Here is a 23,201-nt window from a genome sequence, read left to right as displayed (position 1 = left end):
AGTGTTTGGGGTACTCTAGAGCAGCAATAATGGACAAAGTGCCTGTAGTGGGAAAACCTCTCCACTTGACCTACACAGCCAGCATGACCAGTAAATGGATCCCAGAGGTAAAGCACTTCAATCCCTAATGTCCTGGTGGAGAATGAAGGGCAGTATGGAAGGATGAGGTCACCCAAGCAGCAAAGACCAAGAAAAGTAACCAGAGAAATGTAGGCAAGGGCATACGCTGTGCTTGGGGTCTGGAGCTGGCCCAGGAGGCAAAAGTTGTGCAGACAGGCTGTGATGGGTGTCAGGTGAAGTTCAGGCTAGGCTGTGCAATTCCCAATACTCAGGTTTGAGTGAAGGAATTTCTAAATAGAAAAGGAAAAAGTTGGAAGTCTGGCTGGGTGAAGGACAGTGGTTATAAATAGCATCCTCTGGCACCACGTGGCCAGTCAGACTGGTGCTTTCAACTGTCTGGTGTGCTCAGCCAAGACCTAAGACAGAGTATGGGAAGTTCTGCAGTCCTGGTGGGGTTTGTGGTGGGCCTCCTACCGCCAGCTCTAACCAATCAACAACCCACATCCGGCTCTCACAGGTGGGAAGCCTCATGACAAGAAGCCCAGACCTGAGGGACAGGAAAGAAGTTTTTCCTCCACAGATGTTCTCAGCCAAATATTTTCATCAAAACTTCAAAGTATGCACAAACACTGGCATTCCTCAGTCCAGCAGAGCTGTTGAGCCCTCCCTTCAGCAGGGAAGTTGAACAAAGGACACCACAGGCATTCCTGGCACTGGGAACCATGATGCTAAAGGCTTGTCCAGGGTCTGAGTGCTTCGATCCAGGTGGGAAGGGATCTTCCCCAAGGACATAAGCCACAGTGACCAAGCCCTGGCTGACTGGTTGCCATACATTTTCCTTCACAGAAGAGGAACAAGGTTAGAGAAATTAAAAGACTTGTTCAAACACTACTCTTTACTACCTCTCAAAATCAATAAGGCAGGGAGGGAGTTAGGAGCTAGAGACAGAGAAGGCTAATTTGAACCCAGCTCTAGTGAAGTCACAGAGACCTAGATAACTGCTCTCTATGGCTTCATCCATGCTGCCACTTCTTCCTAAGCAGGAAGGACAGAGGGGAAGACATGGCAATTCCCACATTTTCTCTGCCTGGGATGCTGGCAGCTGGGGATGAGGCTGAGCCCTTTGGGTTACCACATCAACTACACAGCTCCAGGAAGTCCCTTCTTTCCCTGGAACCAGCAGGGTATGCCACATCTGGGTTAACAATTCTTTATTAGGAGTCAGGTTCCGAACAAGGTAGAAAGCAGCGGCAAGAGGAGTTCAGGTAGGGGGATGAGAACACCAAGCCTGGCTAGCTGGGCCACTGCCAGAGGTCAAATGGGAGCCCTGGGATGGAAGGGATCTGGAGAGGGGATCTGGGGTCAGTCTACAGGAGAGGACACGGATCAGCGGATGGTGTATCGTACATAGGGGACCTCAACATCCTCGCCGCTCTCATCGTTACAGCACAGCTCAAGCACCAGTGCTCGCACATGGCGGCCAAGCTTTCGTTTCGACACACGGCTTACAATCTCGGTCATCCTGGGGACAAGGGAGCAGAGGGTCAGGAAGGCAAAAGGTAAGTGAGAAGAGGCAGGTAGCTGGGGGCAGTGAGCAGCAGTGGGACAGCTGCAAGTTGAGGCTCCCCACCACCCAACTCACGGCTGATCCAATCGTTCCTTGAGCTTGGCGGCTGGCATGAAGAAAGAGTAGAGCATAGACACGCCCTGGGACAGCATAGTGATCTCCAACTTATGTTCTGTCTGGAAGAGGGGGAGGACAGCAGTGTTACAGGGGTGGACAGGCCAGTCAGTCACCTGCACATGCCACCCCCAGGTGGGGTGAGAGTCAGAAAGGGTTCTCACCTTGAAGTAGTCGAGGAACTGTTTGAGGGTCATCTCCTCACCGTTAGGCTGCAAACCCTGTACCTCAAAGCGATCCCACAACGTCCACTCTTGGTTATAGTACTGTGGGAAAAGTAGCAGTCTTTGGCATGGGGGCCATCAGGGCACCAAACCTCATCAGTCTCCCCCTCACTCATGCAGACATGCTAAGTCAGACCACAAGCCTCTTTTGTCCAAAATGTTCTTGTGGCTTTTGTCTGGCCTTGAGTAAGCAGTGAAACCCTTATGATAATTGAGACAAGGCCTTACATCATGGAATCCTATTCTCTTCTCATTTCCTATCCCCTCATCCTCTCCCACATTCTGCTCTAATGACTTCTTCTTCAAACAGGCCAGGCACACTCCTACCTCAGTACCCTTGCAGACACTGGTCTCTCTCTATGGAATGCCTTTCTGGCAAGGCCTGGCCTGTCTTTTCACCTCCTCCAAGTATGGACTCACATGTCATCTTCTCCTTAAGGCCGTTCCTGACTATCCCACATTTAAAATTCTAAAGCCATCCCCTTGCCCCCTGGTATTCCCAAGTTCTCCTTATCTTATTCTTTTTTTGGAGGTTCTAATATTGTTTACTGTATTACTCTATTTCATGAATATAACCTTAGCACCTGTAAGAGTACCTAGCACACAGTAGGTGCTCAATAAATATTTGAGTGCATAAATGAATGAAGCAAGTAAAAGCACTGAGCATAGCAAGCACTCAGTAAATGTTGGGTGCTACTTTTGTGCAGTTTTAATCATAATCTAATATTCAAATATCTTTTCTGAGGGCTTCCACAGTCATAATCAGACACCTACTTAACACATAGAAGGTACTTAAAAAAAACATGGTAAGTGAATAAATGAACAAAGGTGTACACGAAGGAAAGAGGTACACATTGACAGAAACCCTCTCCTGGTGACAGGCTATGAAGCAAACTAGAGCCAGCTCTATAGACAAACATCCCACCCACAAACCCACTTCCTAATATAGACCCTCACCTGGTGACGAGGTGCTGCGAGGGGCTCGGAGAAGCCAAAAAAGGGCAGGGCCAAGTTAAGGAAACCATTCTTGTAGGAGTTGAGCTGTCGGTGCCCCTGCACCACCTTGTACAGCTCTAAACACACAAGGCCAACCACGGCTGCTGTGGTTGTGGCAATGGCTGGGATGATCTTTCCTGCAATCAGCTTGCTCTGTGAGGCAGCAAAGGATCAAGGAAGATGGAAGTTGAGAGTAGAAGAGGCTGAGTCTAAAGAAGGGATGAAATGTGGGCAAATCCAGCCCGGGAGGGGGTGGAACGTTGGGTCTGGGTTTGCCTCACCTTGTGCCGGTCTGCAGGGGGAATGTCATAGTTCTCTGCCCGGAGGTTGGATGCGGCCACGATGAAATCCATATGGAAGTTGGTGTCATCATCCTTTTAGGAGTGAGAGGTTAAGGGAGGAGGGTAGGCAGACAATAGGAGAGAATCAGAGGAAGAAGATTCCTGGCCTCTAGGGGCACAAGTATCCACTGCAATTACCTGCTGGGCTCTCAGATCACAAAGGCATGGCTGGGAACATCTATTCATTCAGGGCCGCCTAGCAGGCCCATGATCCAATCCCACAAAGGCCTGGGGCTGCCTCCCGATCCCCAGAAGCCTGTTCTGTCCATCCCACCTATGCTTATCCCATCCCCACTGCCTGCTGGGGCCCCCAGCCAGCACCTTCTCAAAGTCGATAGGGTACATCTTGAACCCAGGGAGCTTTTCGGGACTGGGCAGTGTAGCCTTGAGCTCTTCCAGACGGCTGTCATCTGCAGGGAGAGAGGGACACCATCAACGCTTTAGACCCAAGGCCAGGGTCTGAGGTAGAAACAAGTGGGGCAAAAGGTGTTTAGGGAAACAAAGGATTTGAAAAGGAAAGACATCCTGGGAGAGACGAGGGACAATGGCAAGAAACAGTGCAGGACAACAGAGTACAAACCTGAAGAAGATTGGGGTGGGAGGGGTGCAGCATGGAATATCAAGAGAGGTAAGAGAGGTATCTCTAGAGACTAAAGAACCGAAACAAAGACATAAGGAGAAAGCGGGGATGGACAGATAAGAATGGGAGAGCAGTAGATCTCAGGGAGAATGATGCAGAGAGGTGGGGAGACATGGAGGATACAGGGGAAAAGGGCAGGGGAAGATATACAGAGAGGAAGTTTAGAGAAATATGCAGATGTGGTTAAGATGAGAGGACAGAAGATACAAAAAAGTAGAGAATAGGGACATATAGAGAGAGTGAGATAGGTGAGAAGACTGCATACACCCTATATATACTCTACATACACTGTGTCTACATGTATATACACACACACACGTTTATACACATTTTACATGTACCTTATCTATGTTTTATACATATACAAATACATGTGCATGTATATGAGGGAAAAAATGAAGGAAATATGGGTGAAATGCAGAAGTAGAAAAAATATACAGAGAGGAACATGAGGGGTAGATATTTGGGAAGAAGATGGGAGACATGGGAGAAAATAAAAACAGCCACATTCAATTCATCGTGTATGGCTGCTTTTGGGCTTCAACTGCAGAGATCATTAGCTGCAGACACTAATATGGCCTAAGAGAGTCAACTGTTTGGCCCTTCACCCAATAGACAGCATGAGCTGGGGGAGAGAGATGGGGAACTGGGGTAAAAATATGAAGAGGGGGATGAGGAAAACTATGTGGAGGGTAATATCACGGTGAAGACACACATGGAGGAACATGGGGGTGAGAAGATAGGGGCAGATACCAAAGGAGCAAGACCACACCCTCCGGATAAACAGATCAAAAAGGAAGTCTCAGGACAGAGTCGCACAGCAGTGCTGGGGCAGAGAACTGGTGAGGAGGCTGCACTGGGCAGAGGACCAGTGGGGCAGTAACTCCTGGCAGAGGGGCCAAACATCCTCACCCACAGAGGCATTGGCGCTCTGCAGCTCCTGGTCAGAGACATGGATCTTGACTCCAGACTTGGGGGTGAACTCGGGGACCTGCACAGACTGTAGGAGTGTGGCCACAGCAGCTCGGTCCTGAGAGCCTGTCAGCCCGTAGGTCTGGGCGAACAGGTTGGCAGCAGCTATCACGTAGTCCAGATGGAGGGGCTGGGAGAAGGCAGGGCCCAGAAGCGTGAGCACGTCTGCCCTCACCTGGGGCGTCTCGGCCTCCTTCCCTCCCACCCACTCTCCACTTGACCCTAGGAGACCCCAAGGAGGAGACTTACATTGCTGACATCAAAGGTGAGTGGGTGTGGACAGCGTTTGGGCCCAGACCAGAATGGAGCTCCTGAGCTTGTGAGCTAAAGAAGTGGAGAGATTTTTGAGGAGCAGGATCTAAAACTGGAGCCTCTCCAGCAATCCTAACTTCTCACCTGGGCCTTGGGTATGCCCTATTCACTAGCCCTGGCTGGGCATGCATGGCAGGGGATAGAGTCAATCATGAATAACCCAGACTGTAAGGGTCCTGTGAATGGAAGTTCTGATGCCAGGGTGAACTAGGGGTGTTACTGAAAGAACTCCTGGCACTCACTCTGTGCAAGACACAGCTTAACAAACTCTTATGACCTGCCAGGTACTGTACTGAGTTAATATTAACAAATACCAAGAAATCCTCACAAGAACCCTCATGAGGTAATTATTACCACCTCTACTTTACTGACAAGGAAACTGAAGTAGAGAGAAGCTATGTGACTTGCCCAAGTGCAAATGGTGCTTGGAGTTGAACCCCCACTGATTTCCTGAGCTCTTAACTCGAAGATTTCTCCTCTATGATCGCTACAGTCCTAGGAGGTGGATGAGTCAGCCCACCTCACAGGTAAGGGAAATAAAAATGAAAGTCTCTTGCTAGAAGGAAAGGGGATGGCAAAAAAAGGTCAAGTTTAATCATTTTTCTGAGACTCCCCACACCTTGGGGCATGTGCCACAGCTGGAATAATCCCCAGGAGGAGCCAGAGAACTCACAGCAGGCTCCCATTACGGAAAAAAAGCATTCTGCCAAGTGGACCTGGCAAGTGGGCGTTACCTGATCAGGAGGGAAGTTGTGTAGCAGCTGCCGGATATTGTTAGAGTACTGCGTGTGCCAGTGGTGGCAGGCCCAGGTCACACAGTCAGCCCAGGTCTGTGGCCGCTGCAGCACGAGACTACGCTGCACGGCCTCCAGCACCTCCAGGGGTTGAGTGCCCGCCAGTCGCAAGGTCCGCTCCACAAACTTGGGGTCTCTATCAGGAATTGGGGGAGTCAAAGGGGCAGGATTACACAGCGGCCTCAGGAGTGGGCTCCAGGGCAACCTCACTTTCTCCAGAGAAAGCTAATCCTGACCGCCAATGGAATGAGGCTCAAGCTTCATTCACAGATTCATTTGAGAAGTGTGCCTGTGCTGGGTGTCACAGCAATGAGGAAAGCAGCCAGGATGCCTTGACTGGCAGGCAGGGGGTGGGCTGAGGGGACATTTGGTTACTTACGTGAGGTATTGGTTGACGTTTTCTGCCGGCTGCTTGAAGAGGCCTTCGAACTCATCTCTAGCCCACTACAGACAAACAGATTACAGGGGGCAATGGTGGACAAAACGGACTTCTGGAAGCGTTAGAAACACCATCAGTGAACAAATCCAATGGGAAGAACATAGCTGCTCTGGGAGAAGGTAAGCCCCCCGCAAACTTCCCCACTCCTCAACCCCCTAACACTTCAACTGAAAAACCAATGAACTTGACCTGGACAGTACACTAGTGAATGTGTGAAAAAAAAATTAAGATCTGTATACCTTACTTGAAATATGGCATGCCTCAATTAAAAAAAAAAAAAAGGTTCAGTTATGTATATTTTAAAATTTAAAAAGAAAAGAAAAAAGAAAATTCAGACCAAACCCCAAAATAATTTCTATACAGGCCCTGAAGATTCAGCAGCAAACTGGACAGAGGTTCTGCCCTTTGAGGGGGTTTGGAGGACACAGATGTGAGATCTAGGTTCAAATCCAGCTGTTACATAGTATCTAACTTTGTGACTTCAGGAATACACTTAACCCTGTGGTGCTGCTGCTGCTAAGTCGCTTCAGTCGTGTCCGACTCTGTGCGACCCCATAGACGGCAGCCCACCAGGCTCCCCCATCCCTGGGATTCTCCAGGCAAGAACACTGGAGTGGGTTGCCATTTCCTTCTCCAATGCATGAGAGTGAAAAGTGAAAGTGAAGTCGCTCAGTCGTGTCTGACTCTTAGCGACCCCATGGACTGCGGCCTACCAGGCTCCTCCATCCATGGGATTTTCCAGGCAAGAGTACTGGAGTGGGGTGCCATTGCCTTCTTTCCCAAATAGATACTGTAACAGTCCTAAGTACCTCAGGGGTTGCATGTATGTATACATTTACAGTTTATTTAAAATAGCACCAGATACATAGTAAATGCTAAGTGCTTTACAGCAACCCTATGAGGTATACACCACTGTCAACTCCATCTCATGAGACAGAGAAGCTAAGTCCAAGGTCACTCAAGGCCTAGTGACACTGTGGCAGGTGCACAAACATAAACACACCCAGCCTGGAACTGGAGAGGGGGAAGGGAAAGTGATGGAGGAAACTTTTTTTTTCTCTATTTTGTTCCCATACCCCATACTTCAACTAAACATTCTGAATGGTCTGCTTTCAAAGACTGCAGTTAAGATTCATCTGATAGCACAATGGTTATCCTCAGGTTCTGATTTGAGACATAGGTGCTGGATACCCTAGATATGTTCATTTTGTAAAAACCTCCAGGCAGATAATATATGCACTGCTGTGTATTATATGTTTATGCATCATACCAACAAAATCATCCTGGAAAACCAGCTGTTAAACCCATTTGGAGCAATAGCAGTGGACACATGAATATGGACTGTTAGAGACAAATAAGTAACCAGGAGAGACAGTAAGAATTACCACTAATGGTGTTCAACATGAAGGTATTTTGGCTAGATGTGGCAGTTCTCACCCGGGAGTGATTCTGCCCCCAGGGGACACCTGGCAATGTCTGAAGACATTTTTAGTTGTCACAAACAGAAGGGGGTGCCATTGGCATCTTGTGGATAGAAGCAAGAATTGTGCTAAACATCCTATGGTGCTTAGGATGCCCCCATGACAAAGAAATATCGGGCCCCAACTGTCACCAGTGCTAAGGTTGAGACCCTGTTGTGTGGGAATATAGCCTCCCTTTGAAGAAGTATAGGGAGTGAAACATTGTGATGTCTGCCGTACACATGGATCTAAGAAAATGTGGCAAAACATTAACAAATGTTAAATCTAAGAGTATTTGAGTGTTCCTCATACTATTCTTTGTATTCTGTCTAAATGTTGAAAGTTTTCCCAAAAGAGAGAAATAAATGGATCATTCTAGAAATATACGCTGCAATCTATACAGTCCATGGAATTCTCCAGGCCAGAATACTGGAGTGGGTACCCTTTCCCTTCTCCAGGGGATCTTCCCAACCCAGGGAATAGAACCCAGGTCTCCTGCATTGCAGGCAGATTCTTTACCAGCTGAACCACAAGGGAAGCCCAAGAATACTGGAGTGGGTAGCCTATCCCTTCTCCAGTGGATCTTCTTGACCCAGGAATCGAACCAGGGTCTCCTGCATTGCAGGTGAATTCTTTACCAACTGATCTATTAGGGAAGCCCTAAATGTTGAAAATTTTCCCAAAAAGAGAAAAAGAAATGGATCATTCTAGTAATCTAGGCTACAAGATGGGAAGTAAGAGAGATAGGTTTAGAGAAAAAGCAGAGGGGTCGGTAGCCATGAGGCCAGGGTGCCTGTTCCCTGCTCTCTCCCACCAATGCTGATCACCTGCAGGGTGTGCTCGATGGCATTGGGGAAGTTCTTCAGTGTGCAGATGGGGATGGACTTTTCAGGCGGGTCCTGGCTGGAGCTGTAAGATTCTGTTAGGAAGGGGATCACCACCTGCACGTTGCCCTTGGTGCCCAGTGTGCCCGACTCCAGCAGTGGCTTACGGTAGTACACGCAGCGGCGGTCCATGTACATGCCTGGGGGGTGGGGTCACAACATAACATGAGTGGCAAGACAGAACATTAGGAGGCAGGAAGACAGACACCTCCAAAACATACACACACACGTGCGCACGCATACACGTAACTTGGCAACTTGGCCCCTGACCTCCTCACCCGCCTCCAAACTCACGGGCATCCACATTATCCAGGGCATTGGTTACACCATCCAGGTTTTGGAAGAAATCATCATCATAGATGCGCTCAGTGTCAGGACCTACACGGTTCTGGTGGCTTGTCACTCGGATATGAGGATTCATCTGGCGCACAGCTGCAGCAGCTGTGTCAGACTTTAATTTCTAGGGGAGGTGAGAGTGGGAATGGGGGAACAAAACTCAGTTATTCATGTGTGCAGCCAGAGAACCCCTACAGAGCTGTCCTCCTGAAGGTTGACATATTTAATGCTGCGAAGAACTAGGCCCTGAGTTCAGGAAGCTCTCTGGTTTGGCAGGAGACAGTTCATGACAGAACCACAGGGCTAGGGCAGGGACAGATATGCCAGGGGTTCGGTGGAAGGAAGCAGTAGACAGGCAAAGATTGGAGACAACAGGCCAGCCTTCTGTTCTTCTGCCTACCCAACATCCACTGTTCTTTCAGGTAATGGCACCTAGGCTGGGGAACATTTCCCCCAAACAAAACAATCTTAGCATACAGACAAGAAGTTTGAGTCAGGCCATATCCTTCCTCTGCTGAAAACCCTCCCTTGCTCCTGCCTCCACTGAAGGTAAGATGACTTGGTCCCCATTTCCTCCAGCTTATCTCCGACTCCCCTCCCACCTCAGGATCTTGGCCTGAGTGGTTGAGGAACTCTACTTCCTCACGCCCTCCAAGTCGGCAGAGATGAGCCCTTCCACATATCAAAATTGCAAACTGATCTCCCTGGCCTGCCCACTTCCCTCATCTTGCTGTTGCTCTTTCCTCTATACAGCACTTACCAAGAACGCTGAGTATAAACTTTATTATTGTACTGTGTTTATTCTTTACTCTGTCCCCACCCCACCAAATCTTTGTTTCCTTGGTGTACTGCAAGTACCTACAAGAGCACCTACCTGGATAATTACTTGGTGAATAAATGAATGAACAAAAGGGGAGTCGATCCTGGCCAGGCAATGATGCTGTTCCCCACACAAGGCTTACTAGCTAGATCCCCGTATAACCTAGCTTCTATCTGTGCAGAGAACAGTGAACCTAGCACAAGTGCTCTCCTAGGAGAGGCCTCCTGGCCAGGTTGGGCCTTGGCTGCAGTCTGGAAACCTGGATTTCAAGCGAGTTCTTGCCATTCTCCACCTAGTAAAGGCTGCTCACTGTGCCTAGGCTGCTTATGCAAATCCTATGGCTTAGGCCAAACTCCTGCTCTCCTTCTAGGAGTCTGGAATTTGGGGATGTTCCCAGAAGAGGGCGCCTACATGACCAGCCCACAGTAAAATCCTTGGGTACTAGGTCTCTTACAAGCTTCCCTGACTGGCAACATTTCATATGTGTTGTTACAATTCGCTACTAGGGGAATTACAGGTGTCCTGTGCAACTCCACTGGGAGACAGTCTTGGAAACTTGTGCTTGGTCTCCCCCAGACTTCACCCCATGAGCCAACTTCTCTTTGCTGATTTTGTTATGCATTCTTTCACTGGAAGAAATCATAGCCCTGAGTATGACTATATGCTGAGTCCTGTGAGTCCCCCTAGTGAATCACTGAACTTGGGACCCCCAACACACTGTCCCAACCAGCATTCATAAGAGGTCAAGGGAAAAGAAAACAGGAGATGAAAAACGGTGGATTCAATGGAAGGGTACTCAGCGTTCAGTGAACGAGTGACAGAAACTGAGGGAGAGCTGAAGCAAAGAAAAAGGCAGTAAAGCCCCCTTTCTAGGAAGAATGGGAACAAAAGACAAGAGAAAAACAAGATGACAAAGTACCACCTCCATCCCCCATCACACTCACAGTGACATCCCAGGGCCGGAACAGAAACTGTCTGTTCAAATTTGACTTCTCAATGGTGTCCATGTCTGTGACAACAATTTCTCCATCTTCTGCACAGCCCAGCCCAATCATGGCAAAGTTCTTGAGCAGTTCACAGCCAATGGCCCCTGCGCCCACCTAGAAGACAACCAAGAAAAGACACAGAGTGTCTGGGTCAGGGTGATGCAGGTCAGCATGAAGTCACTCATCACTCTATACTCTCACTCCCCAGAAAACAGCAAGAGGGGTGTCTAGTGCCACATCTTTAAGTGCCACGACTGTGAAAATAACCTAGTCATCTGAGGGCAGAGGCACAGATGGGGGAAACAGAAGGACATACTAGGCTTTCCCAAGATAAAAAAAAAAAAAAGGGGCACAAGTCATGTGATACAGATACAAGAACCAAAAGACACTCCCTCAGGTGGCAAGAGACCCCATAAACAGGTAGCCAGAGGCCAGGGGATATGAAGGAAGCAGGTGTCCCAGCAGATCACTCACCAGGAAGTACTTCTGCTTGCCCAACCTCTCCTGCAGGTCTGAGCCAAATACAGCTACCTGCCCATCATAACGGTTCTGGCGCTGAGGAATGCAAAGGGAGAAAGGTCAGAGAGCAGCCTCACCAGAAATGCCACCTATGTCACCTCCCCCAGGGCCCTACTCACATACCGGGAGGCACTTGTCCTCTGTGAGGGCCTCTTTGTCCTCAGGGAGACACTCAAGGGCATCAAAGTACAGCCACTGCATGATGGGCATAAACTTCCCAGAGCAAGCCTGGAGAATGGACAGGAGAGGGGAAGTAGTCAGTGCTTACCTGGGGCCTCATGCAGATGGGACAAGTGATAGAGGCAGGTAGGCGCCTGGCCTACCCCAACCCTGCCCTTTTCCACCTACGCTGACCTTCATGACCTCCTGGGCAGCAAGGCCCCCAATGAAGGCATTTATGGGAGCCAGGTCCCCAGCAGCCACATATGCTAGCTTCCGGATGAGGTCCTCATCCAGGCTGCCCTGCTGCACTGCGGGCAGGGATCGAGCGTTCACAGCCTGGGCTATGGTCACCAGCTCTGCTGCATCCTCCTAGTGGGGCCAAAGGAACCAAGAGCACGCTTGTTAGGTCACTGTGTCGGGGGTGAGAGGTGTAGACAGAGGGGCAGAACAGGCCTGCAGTGCTAAGGTCATCTGCCCTGGCTTGGCTCACCCACACGCACCTCATTGTGGGGCCGAGGGGACCGGCCATGCTGAGCACAGAAATGGTGCAGGGCCTGGAAGCCAATGTGTAGCTGGGCAGGGCGGGAATACTTGGCGAAGTCTGTCATCACAAAGTCAGGCTCTGCTAGGGAGGCTGGCAAGGATTTCTGTGGGAAGCAGGGCATCAGGAAAAAAAAAAAAAAAAGAATCAGAAGAGAAGAATTGAGAACCGTGAGATACCCAGCCCCAGCCCCCACATCCCCCACAGCCCACCGCCCCTCACACTCACAAAGCTGATCTTCTTGGGTACTTTGACCTGGCTGACGATGCCTCCGCGGATGTAGTCAGAGAAGTTGGAGGTGTCACAGATGCTAAAGGTGTAAGGACCTAGGGTAGACAGGGAAAATGTCAGGACACCCACTCTCCCTAAAACCTACAACCACCTACGAGATGAGGGAAAATCCATTCCTGACCCAGCTCGGATATCAGGAGTAATCTCCTCTCCATCCTGAGTTCTACTCGAACTTCAGAAACCATCTCCCCTCTACCCCAGACCCAGCACCCATGGGACCCCGCATCTCTAACCCCAAGTCTACAATGGAAGACGTTCTCTGCTCCCTGTCTGAATCAGCTCAGACACAAGTGGATCCTCTGATCTTTGTTCAAACACCAGAGACCTTGCCTCCCCTCAGTGCAGACATCAGGGGCCTATTCTACGAACAGCTCAAACACAAGACAGCACTTCTCTCCCACACCCTGCTGGGTAGACCTTAGGAAACTCTACCTCTGGTTCATCCCAGATACCCAGGATGTGTCTCCCCTCACGCAGAGCCCAGGGAAACGCCTCCTATCTCCCCTGGTTCCCCCCTGGCCCTAGCTCACCCAGAACTTTGATTTCCATGGGCTGACTTCCATTGAGTTCAATCATGCCCTGTACTTCCGAAAAGGAGACGAAGTCACCACTCTCAAAGCCATGTCGGGCCTCATCCAGACAAGTAACAACACCGGGGTTGTCCTGGTTGAAGGAGGAGTACCTCAGAGGCAGGCTCAGGGTACTGGGAGTAGACAGGAAGGCCTGTGACCGCCCATCCGCCTGCCAGGACCCAAGGCTGGCCTCCTCACCTTGGTGACCATAGAAACCATAGCACTGAGCGGCTGCTCCCCATTGGAATCAGTGAGGATCATTTCCTCTCCAAAATCACAGAAGAGCTGCCTGTAGAGGGAGGCAACAGGGCTGATGCCCAAGTCCCACGCACATTGAGACTGCACGTGTCCCTCAAGATGCAGTGAGTATTTGCTGAGCAAATCAGCCCATCACTGCTGGGAATCAGACTGTGCTCATGCTACGTGAGGCAAGGTAAACACGCAGCATCCAAAACCCAAAGGCCTAAGGGGGGCTGAGGGCAGTCAGAGCTTGGGGGTTTTTTCTTGGACAAGGCAGGGGTCAGGGTGGAAAAGAGCAGGGGCACTCACCCGAACAGGCCCCGGGTGTCTGCCACCACCAGCTTGATGCCATGGCTGTGACAGAACTCACCTACCCGCAGCTGGTCCTCCAGGGGGCTGTTAGTGAGGACCACCACCTGTGGAGAGGTGGAAGCTCAGGCAAGGGCCCAGCACCAGGGTGAAGGGTAAAGGGAGCAATCATAGAGGAGGGCTGATAGGAGGGCTCACGGGGTCCTTAAGGCTTTGCTGGTTCAGCTCTCTATCACAAACAGAAAGTATCTACCACGTATCAGATTCAGCCCAAGCAAAACTCAATGAAAGGAAATGTGAATCCCTAGACTATGGCAGGCAAGGTAAAGAGGCAACTGGGAGGACAGAGTCTGGATAACAGCTGACTCCTTCATTTGCCAACACCCACTGCTGCCTGTTTACAGCCCTGCCATGCCCTGGGAGACACAGAAGTAAAACTTTGTCCTTAGCCAAAGTCTGAGCTCACTCCTACCACACCCACTTGCTCCCAACTCTTAAAACACCTGCTCAGCCATGAGTCTCTGCTGAATGCCTACCCACTCCCATCAGGGTGAGCTCCCACGGCTACAGCAGGGTTCAGCAGCAGTGTCCTGGCTCGCAGGGACACCCTGGGGCAGAATTTCAGCTCCCACAACTCCTCTTTCTGGCCCAGAGTTTTATTTAACCAACAACCAGCTGCTAGTCCATAGCCCTCACAAAACCTTTATCAAGTCAGCATTACTACCATTCCCATGTCTGCAGACAGACAAAGGCAGGAACAGGAGACTCCATTACTGGCCCGACATTATGCAAGTACAATGAGAGACTCGTGCCAAGGCAGTTTGGCTTCAGTCTCTGCACATAACCACTATGCCTTCCCGCCTGTTGGCTTACAATATTCCTCCTAAAGAGGCAGGCCCAGGGCCTAAAGCCTGCTCGCATTCCCTTGCTGCAGCCTTAGCGGGAAACCTGACTCACAGGCTAGCCCATTAAATGTTTATCAAAAGAATAAACCAGAGCTGGGCTCTGAGAGAACTGGGCATGAGGCCTATGGTACCTGGAAGTCACTGAGAAAGTCCTCCACAAGGGGCCCGGTGTAGGCACTGACAGGCACATAGCTGTTGAGCTCAGCGAGACGGGGCTGGGAGACCTCAGCTCGGTTTTTTCCTATGTCTTCTTCCCGCAGGTAGAACTGCAAAGGAGAGTGTAGGAAGAAGTGAACTGGCTGTGTAGCCCAGAGGGCTGGGGCCTTGGCAAAGAAGGGGGATGGAAAGAGGAACCTGGGAGGAGAGGTCGGCCCACTGGGCAGTGCCCTGGTCATGCAGTGTGACAGCCTTGACCCCACCGAGGATGATGTTCTTGGCAATCTCCACGCCCAGGCCCCGAAGGCCTGATACCAGTACGCTGGAGGTCTGGAGCCGCTTCATTGCCTCATGGCCCAACACATACCTGCCGGGTTAGAGGGTGTCACAGGTCAGAGTCACGCCCTCCTGACCCTATCCATTCAGAGCCCCCTCCCACCTCACAGTCCAACTTCAGCCCCACTCACAGCTGCCGGGAGTAAAGGCCTTCATCTATGTCTGCGTCACTGACATTTTTCGCCATTCCCTAGAAATGGAGGGGAACACTAGGTTCAGGGAGATGTGCAGGAGGAGGGACGGGACAGACAGGACAGGGATACAGAAGATGTTTCCCACCCACCACCCCACCTGCCAGTCTCTAGGAAGAACACACTCACGTTAGCTGGCACCGAGGGCACTTCGGACAATACGGAGTGGGCAGGGGAACAGTTAGAACCCGGCTTTGGATCAGGCCCGGACACGCGACGTTTCTTGGACAGCGGCGAGCTGGACATCTGGAGAGCATAAAAGAAATCAGAAGTGAGCCTGGGGCATGGGGGTGTTCCTGCTGGTTAGTGATGACTGGGGGGCAGAAAGGGAAGATGTAAGAGCTAATATCCCCATTTTACAGAAGAGGAGACAGGTACAGAGAGGTGAGGCGACTTTCCCAGGGTCACACAGCTGTCAGAGCTAAGATCTGAACTCAGGTGGTCTGGCTTGCAATCCATGCTGCTGACCACCAGGCCATTCGCTTTTCTCCCCAGCCCAGCATAATGAGGGAGAGACTCCAATCCTGTGGGGGGAAAGGAGTGACAAGAATGTACTTGTGGGGGAGTCAGAGGAAGGATGTAGCTTCAGGTCAGACCTTGCCACTCCTCAATAGATATCATTTAACCCTTAAGGGCTTGGTTCCCTTGCCTGGAAAACACAGGTGAGAATACCACTTACCTACCCCATGGAGTTGAAGTGATGAGATATAACACAGACCAGAGAGCCTGACATGGAGCAGGGAGGGAGGCAACAGCAAGGAGCCATTCTCCTCCCCTTTAATCCCAACGACCAGGGTTAGAGAGGGAAACGTGGCTTGGACATCCACCAGGGTGGCACGATGGCAGGAGATATTATGCCGAGAACTCAGCTCCCAGAGGGGTTCACAGAAAAGAGTTTCACAAAGTCCAACCCCCTCCCCACCACCTCCAGCTCCAGGAGGGGAAATCACCCAGAGCCAATAAAAGAAGCTGCAGACAGAAAGAGCAAATACACACTTCCCAAGCCTTGTCCCTATGTGGAGTCCTTTAAACAGGTCAACAATGATAAATGAATATTTATTAGGAGTCCTCCTTGTGCCAAATATCAAACTAAGCACTTAATGAGCTATGCCTCACTTTGTCCTCAGGGCACCTCTGTGGGGTTTGGACTACTACCAGTAAGACGGCCCCCCAACTCACACTGGAAGAAAATAATCCACTCAGGGACTTTGGAGACTTGACTGAGGTCCCCACAAAGAGAGTGGCCAAGCTGGAATCATACTAGGACCTGCTGACCCTGGAAGCCCAGGCTGCTTCCTAACCTTATGGCGTTTCATCTACTCAATGGTCCTGACCCTGCGAGGCAGGGCTGAGTGTCCTTGCCAGACAAATGGAAAAACCTGAGCTCATGAGGACTAGGTCCCAGAGACAGAATAATGCAGCCTGCTGTGAAAGTGAGATCTTGGAGCGAGGGGGTGACTGGACCCAGAGGCTGGAGATGACAGGACTCTGAATCATTTCCCCTCACCACCAATGCACCTCTAAGCCTCTGTTCTCCTACACTGAGCCTTTTCTGACACCCAATCACACCAAGTACCCCCACTGTACCTGAGGCCACTTTGGCACTTGTCACATGCTAGCAGTAAGCAAGACGACAAGAGCACCCTAACATCTACTAGGAGCTTACTGCCCATCAATCTCTGGGTAAGGGGCTTTGTCTAGTTCTAACAATGCTCACAAACCAAATAACGTTATACCTATGCAACAAATAAGAAAACAAGGGCTCAGAAAACTCCAGTCACTTGCCCAGCGTCATGCAGCTGGTGCTAGACTGTTTGCCAAATGCCTCCTGGGGGAACAGAGTCAGGACCCAGCTTGGGGCACAGTCCACATGGCTGACAGATGAGAGGTGAGGGAGGGGTACCCAGGAGGCAGGAGGCTGGCTACAGTCCAAGGCACCCAGCTGAACTGCTGGGAATACCAAGAACCAACCCAGGTAGAAGCTTGGTGAATTAGCTGGGAGACCACGGCAAATTCCATTTTCTATGACTGACTTCCTGAGACAGAGTAGGGAGCTCATTTCCTTTGAGCCCCATTTTTTTTCCCCCGCAAAGCAAAGACAAATGGAAATACCCTCAAGGGGCTGCTAGGGAGGTTAAAAAAGTCAGTCTGTGGTCAGAACTCAGCGACTTAAGCTCCTCCCCAGATACCTCCAGAGAGACCTCTATTACTTAGTTATCTCCTTGCCTTGCCACTGATTTGGTTGTTGAACACACACCATCTCCCTGCACCTGAAATTAAAAATGGTCCAGGGCCAGAGAGATCTCTGCTATCTAGACTTTGACATCGGGATCCCTAGTGCTGGCAGTGAGGGTCTAAGCAGGTTTCAGCAGATGGTCTGAGAGAGGACTTCAATTGCAGAGATTGGGAACAGGCCAGTCTCAGGGCAAGCAGAAAGGGGTCTGGGGCAGAAACCCCAGAGCAGATCTAAAGATCCTCCACCCCAAGTATAAAATCAATACCTTTTCTCTCTCAACACATGCTATGGCCCCAATTAGGACACACGTACTACCAAATGTTCAGCAAACCTGAACCAGGACTCAGAGAGCTTCAGAGCTTGCCTGAGATCTCCAAACTGCTGATTTTGAAGCCTGAGCATTCTCTACCACCCAAACCAGAGGCGGTGTGAGGTAGGAGCCCTGGAGCAGGCTTGAGAGCAAGCAGCCACAGGGTTAAGACATCAGCACGGGGAGAAGGTAGGGCACAGGATGCTGGGGCCTGTCAAGCTTCCTAAGAGGGATTAAATGAGAAATCCCTAGGAATATAAAACAGAAGCATCAGGAAGCGGTTGCCTGAGCCTCTGGAGTGTCAGAGGGAGACAGGAAAGGGGATGTTACAAGTCCGGGGCGGGGGGGTGGGGGTGGTGTGTGATGGACAGCCAGGGTGTGACTGGGCAAGGTTGTTAAGACTTAAATCAGGGTCTTTGGATAAGGAGCTTTCAGGAAAGGGCAGGGAAATTGCACCGGAGGCCCCAGAGGCTACACAGGGAATGGATGGGGGATTCTGGGGCCCATCCTCCCATCCAGGAGGTTTCAGGAAGATGATGGGGTCTGGGGGCAAGGGTGCTCTCCATGAGGAGGATGCTGGGGCCCTGGGGGTCTACACTGGTGGCAGAGGGAAATCTTTGACCAAAATTAACAGGGACTTGCAGGGGAAAAGGTGTCTGTGACCTTGATGTCAGAGATCCAGGAGGCTACAAGGGTGGATGCTGAGCGTGGGGTTGTGGAGGGATTTCTAATAGAGCAACAAGGCCTCGTGTTGATCTCTGATTGGTACATGCTAGGTACTGCAACTGCTCTGAGGAATGGAAAGGGGAGGTTGAGCCCAGACAGTTCTGGCCCCAAAGATTTCAATACGCAGGGTTTCTCTGACCAATTATGTGGAAGCCCATGGAGGCTCTAAGAGTCAGTGCTGAGGAGGGGTTTTCTACTCTGATGGAGAACAACTGGACCTGTTGTGGGAAGGGACAACTGACCATGATGTTGGGGTCCAACGAAGCTGAAACCCTGAATGAAGATGCTGGGATCCTGGAAGGCTCTGAGGGCAGATTCTGAGGCCTGATTCAACGTTAAGCGATCTGTGAGAGAAGCCAGAACCCTGGTTGGCTTTTGAAGGCAGAGGTTGAGTGAAGGGTGGGATTTGAGAGGCAAGTCTGATGCAAGGGGCTAGGAGCCAATAGGGTCTGCAAGGGCAGAGGCTGGCAGAGACATCTCTGATGGAGGATTATGTGTCCAAGCAATGCCTCCCTGGTGTCTGGTCCCCTGGGAAACTCTGAGGTAAGATACTGGGGTTTAGAAGTGTCTGATGGGGGAGATGTTGAGGCCCGCAAAGGATAGTCTCTAAAGAGAATACTTGGACCACAAGACAAAAGGAGACACTCTTAAAATAAAGAAGTCTTTAAGGACAGATTCTAGGAATGAAAGCAGTCTCTAAAGGTGAATGCTGAAGTGGACCTCTGAATAGAAATGCTGGCCCAGAAGGGTTTCAGAGGGAAGATGCTAGAGCCAAGGTGGGTTGGGAGACCTCTGGTTTGTGGAGGAGTTGTCTCTGACATGGAGGCCAAGCACAAATAGCCTTTTACAGGGTCTAGACTCCTTGAAAGCTCTAAGGGCAGACTGTGTGTGTGTGCGTATGCGTGTGGAGGATGGTTCTGAAGGAAGATGCTAGAGAAGGTTAAATGAAACCAAATGGACCCTTCCTGAGGTTTGGCCCCTCTTGGAAGCTGCGAGGACAAATTCTGAGGAACGAAGGGTGAATGAAGAAAGCTTCTGGGGGTAGGTCCTTAATGACATACACTGGTAGGAGGCTTTGACCAGGAATGTCGATCCCGTTTAAGTCTCCATTGCTGACTGGGGGAAGTTCCGATCTGCTATGCAAGATGCAGGACAGGGCCAGGTCCCTGATTAGGAATGCTGGCTGAGTCTCTAATAGCAGATTCTGGAGGTCTGAGCCTAAGGTCAGATTTTGGAGCCCGAGGGACTGGACTGGTCCCAGATGGGGAATATCGGCCCCGCCCAAAATGGACCCCCGACTTCTCTTCAACGATCCCTCCGTCCAAGTCATCACCACTCGCCCCGACATTAGCTTGGCCCAGCACCGGCCCAACACCATCCAATCCCGAAACCCCTGCCCCGGCCAAGGCGCTGAGAAAGGCCGTTTGTTACCAATGCCGGTTCCCCGGGTCGCGCCGCCGCCAACTCCTCTAGGAGCCGAAGACAAGCCCGGCCGCCACCCTCCTCCTCCTTCTCCTCCTCCTCCTCCTCCCCGCCGCCTGGGCCGCCTAGAATCACCGCCGCCGACTTCTCCTCCCGCGTCGTAGTGGTTCTGCTCGTTCCTGCCACCTCCTTCACCTCCGCCGCCGCCGACACAAGATGGCGGCCGCGGAGCCCGAGGCCGGAACAAAACCTTGGGCCCCACCCCCCAGAAACCCGGATGTACGCAGGCCGCGCCCATTCATGAATCATGTATGACGGTCCCCGTTTGTAACTCATTCGAAGGGGAATACCACCATCTGCTGGCTTCTCTGGCAGTAACTAGGCAAACAGGTAAAACGACACAGAGGGCACGCCCGTCAAACGTGAATAATGAATACATTGTTACAGCCAGGATACCATGGAAACCCAGAAAGGCCACCAAAGACACACTTCCTGATTGTGAATTATGCATGAGGCCGGGTGGCTGGTTGACTAACACCCCGCAACCAGAAAGCCAATGTTAAAACATGGAAGCCACACCCCAATGCTCATGAATAATGAATAATCTTGCTGCAGCCTGGAAGCCAAGGAGACTGAGGCCACATTCATGAATAATGCATAAGGTGGGCAAGGACAAAAGAGACAGGTCCACCCACTGCTGCATCTAATACCCTGTAAACAGGGAAATAGAGCTAACACAAGAAAATACTCTCACCTGGCTCATGAATAATGAATAGTGATACTGCAGCAGCCCAACCTGGAAACTCAGAGAGGTCAAGAAAGGTACCACCCAGTTACTCATGAATTATGCATGAGGCTGGAGGGACAGAAATACTCCAGCCAGCCCCGCCCAGCAAGTAAGGATTATGGTATTCCAGCCAAGACAACACGGTCACCGCTTCCTGTTCATGAATAATGAAAGATGCTGCAGAGCCGCAGGGGAAACCCAGGGGGAAGTGCAGCTGCCTCCTCCCCACCGTTAACTAAAAGCACGTGAACCAGAGCTGCTTTGGTCCACCCAAATCCAGGTTTACTACCGGCGTTTGGCAGTTGCCTCAGTTTCTACAACCGTAAAATGGGGGTAGTAGTAGAACCCACCTACATCATAAAGGCAAAATGTGTCACTATGAAAACCAGAGAGTATAAACTATGAAATGAACTCAGAGCAGTGCTGGCACAGAGCACTGTTACATTTTTAAAGTATTATATATTAATGTAAAGGTAACATGTAAATATAATATTTTGTATTGATATAAAATTAGTTATGGGTGAGAGTATACCCAGACACCAGAGAAACCCCCAATTTGGGGCATTATCTAAAAAATATTGCCTTGAAACACCCTTCCAGATTTACACTGTAAAACAGAGCACTAAGGTCACCAAGAGACACAACTGTATACCAAAGCCCCAGGGACATGATAAACACCCACTACATTTCTATTTAATAATAATAGATCACATTAACCGATCGCCTGCTATGTGGTGGTTCCTTTGGTGAGTCCTTTCCATGCATTGTGCCACTTGTCTCAGGAATGCAGAGCAGGGAATCAGTTCCTTCAGGTCTCAGGTCAAAGAGACCTCCTGAGTTCTCAAATCCTCACAAAAATCACTTCCACCCATCGATGACTAGCTTTGTGACCTGGGACCAGACACTTCTCTGGGCCACTGTATCCCCACCCATAAAATGAGAACAATAGTAACCTACCTTGTGATGAAGTTTAAATGAATAAACATGTAGAAAGGGCTCAGAACAGTGCCTGGCCACCTGGTGCTATATGACTAACAGTAGTAGTAGTAGAAGTACCAGTGAATTGGGTGGGTGGGAGAGAGACATTATGGTATTTAAGACTACAGACTCTCGAACTAGACTAACTGGATTTCAATCCTGGCTCAGCCACTCGCTAACTGTGAGTAACCTTAGGCAAATTACTTAGCCTCCTGGTGTCCCAGTTTCCTCATCTATAAAGTGGGACGATAATAACCTACCTCCCAGGGTTGTTGTGGGGATTAAATGGTCTAATAAAGCTGCTAAATGAGTGCAAACTAACCTGATCACCATTATGCTCAGACTCATTTTTTCAAGTTCACAGATCTGCCAAAGATCACACAGCTGGCAAGGATCGATGTAACTCGAATCTAGAGTCTTTGTTGATAATCTGGGATTATCGGGCAGCAAAGAATGAACAATGCGCCAGGCCTCATCCCTTCGTGAGACGCAAAACTTTTAAATCCTGAAACCTCTTAAGGAAAAGCTAAGAGCGGATCGTGCCGATGAAGCCCTAAAAGCTACGCCCCTCATGAATTATGCACAATGCCCCTAGACAAGCCACAGAAAACTCCGGCCGCTACTCACCTTTTCACGCTTTATCAGTGTGATCTAAATTTTCCCGGCAGACTGCAAGGCGCCCCTTTCAGCACGCCCCTTAAGCACAATGAACCGCTCCCTTGTGAATAATTCACAAGCTGATACTTCAACGAACCAGGTGTGAAAAGGGCCAAAACGGTCTTCTTCAACAGCTCATCTCCTCATGCATAGCGAATAAAGCCATGGCAAAGGAAAGCCGGTGACACTCTGTCCCCTCGGAAGAGCCTAGCACGCTAGGCTCCAGCGTCCCTTCTACAGCCTGGGCTGGGGGTTCCTCTTCCTAAAACAACATGTGGGCCCCAATGTGTCCGGTCTCTCAGCCTTTAATACCCAAGCGCGGTGAGACATCATAATAGAAGCAGAGGTCACAAAGGCCATTAGATACCTCCACATGCCACGTCGGTCCCGCCTGTTCCCACCGTCACCAGGACCCTTCCTGAATCAAGCCCTCCCCAAATTCCGCCTTGAGTTCAGGAACCTCAAACTTTTCCCTTGGGAAGCACACCAAATCCTACCTCACGGACAAGAGTATTCATACACGGATCCTAAGGGTCGCCCCAAACATCCCCCTAAACCCAGTATCTAAGGGGTATAAACCCTGCCTCCGAGGGACGCTCCGAAAACAGACTTCAAAGTCCCACCCCGGAGTCCCTAACGCCACTTGCGTCCCCTCAAAAACAGCCACCTCTAAATGCCACACCGGGCTCAGAGCTCCCAAATATGCCCCTTCGAGGATCCCCGAAATTGAGCTCCCTCCTTCAAATGCTGTTCAGGGGACTGGGGGGACCTTGATCCAGCTCACCCCCTGTGCCGGGCGGAAGCCTCTCCTTCCTGCTGGAGATGAGCCGAAGCCACGGGGCAACGGAAGAGCAAATCACCTCAGGCGTAGAAGAAGAGCCAGAGTTTGCGCGGAGCTCTGAAGCGCGGGGCCTTGGA

At 50.5% G+C, this 23,201-nt stretch overlaps 1 protein-coding gene across 3 annotated transcripts; it reads right to left on the bottom strand.

The window, feature by feature from the left end:
- Positions 1 to 1,256: 1,256 nt before the first annotated feature.
- On the bottom strand, positions 1,257 to 23,201 carry UBA1 (ubiquitin like modifier activating enzyme 1). 3 transcript variants are annotated; one of them, XM_019955645.2, is made up of 26 exons: positions 23,068 to 23,201; positions 15,297 to 15,413; positions 15,108 to 15,166; positions 14,839 to 15,007; positions 14,616 to 14,750; positions 13,580 to 13,686; positions 13,229 to 13,319; positions 12,989 to 13,121; positions 12,396 to 12,493; positions 12,127 to 12,273; positions 11,819 to 11,995; positions 11,588 to 11,692; positions 11,420 to 11,500; positions 10,904 to 11,059; positions 9,098 to 9,263; positions 8,747 to 8,943; positions 6,400 to 6,464; positions 5,961 to 6,156; positions 5,164 to 5,238; positions 4,855 to 5,044; positions 3,624 to 3,712; positions 3,243 to 3,335; positions 2,923 to 3,114; positions 1,906 to 2,007; positions 1,703 to 1,803; positions 1,257 to 1,582 (listed from the first exon to the last, which is right to left on the bottom strand). In XM_019955645.2, the coding sequence occupies exons 2-26, from the start codon at positions 15,411 to 15,413 to the stop codon at positions 1,447 to 1,449; spliced, it is 3,177 nt and encodes a 1,058-aa protein (XP_019811204.2). In that variant the 5' UTR covers positions 23,068 to 23,201; the 3' UTR covers positions 1,257 to 1,446. The 3 variants fall into 3 exon arrangements, with proteins under 3 accessions (XP_019811204.2, XP_019811205.2, XP_019811203.2); XM_019955646.2 differs by lacking the exon at positions 23,068 to 23,201 and adding an exon at positions 19,997 to 20,107; XM_019955644.2 differs by lacking the exon at positions 23,068 to 23,201 and adding an exon at positions 19,871 to 20,022.

Source organism: Bos indicus, chromosome X, assembly GCF_029378745.1.
Source record: "Bos indicus isolate NIAB-ARS_2022 breed Sahiwal x Tharparkar chromosome X, NIAB-ARS_B.indTharparkar_mat_pri_1.0, whole genome shotgun sequence".
NCBI classification, from domain to species: Eukaryota; Metazoa; Chordata; class Mammalia; order Artiodactyla; family Bovidae; genus Bos; species Bos indicus.
Note: the sequence above shows the minus strand (reverse complement) of the source record. Positions and strands in the feature narration are given on the sequence as shown.

What these genes read in the sequence shown, in the direction of transcription:
- UBA1 (XM_019955645.2), bottom strand. Translation starts at nt 15,413, where the DNA reads ATGTCCAGCTCGCCGCTGTCCAAGAAACGTCGCGTGTCCGGGCCTGAT. An exon ending in CCCCTCGGCCCCACAATGAG is followed by an intron (nt 11,996 to 12,126) that starts GTGCGTGTGGGT and finishes TGGCCCCACTAG; the next exon opens with GAGGATGCAGCAGAGCTGGT. An exon ending in CAGAGGACAAGTGCCTCCCG is followed by an intron (nt 11,501 to 11,587) that starts GTATGTGAGTAG and finishes TGCATTCCTCAG; the next exon opens with CGCCAGAACCGTTATGATGG.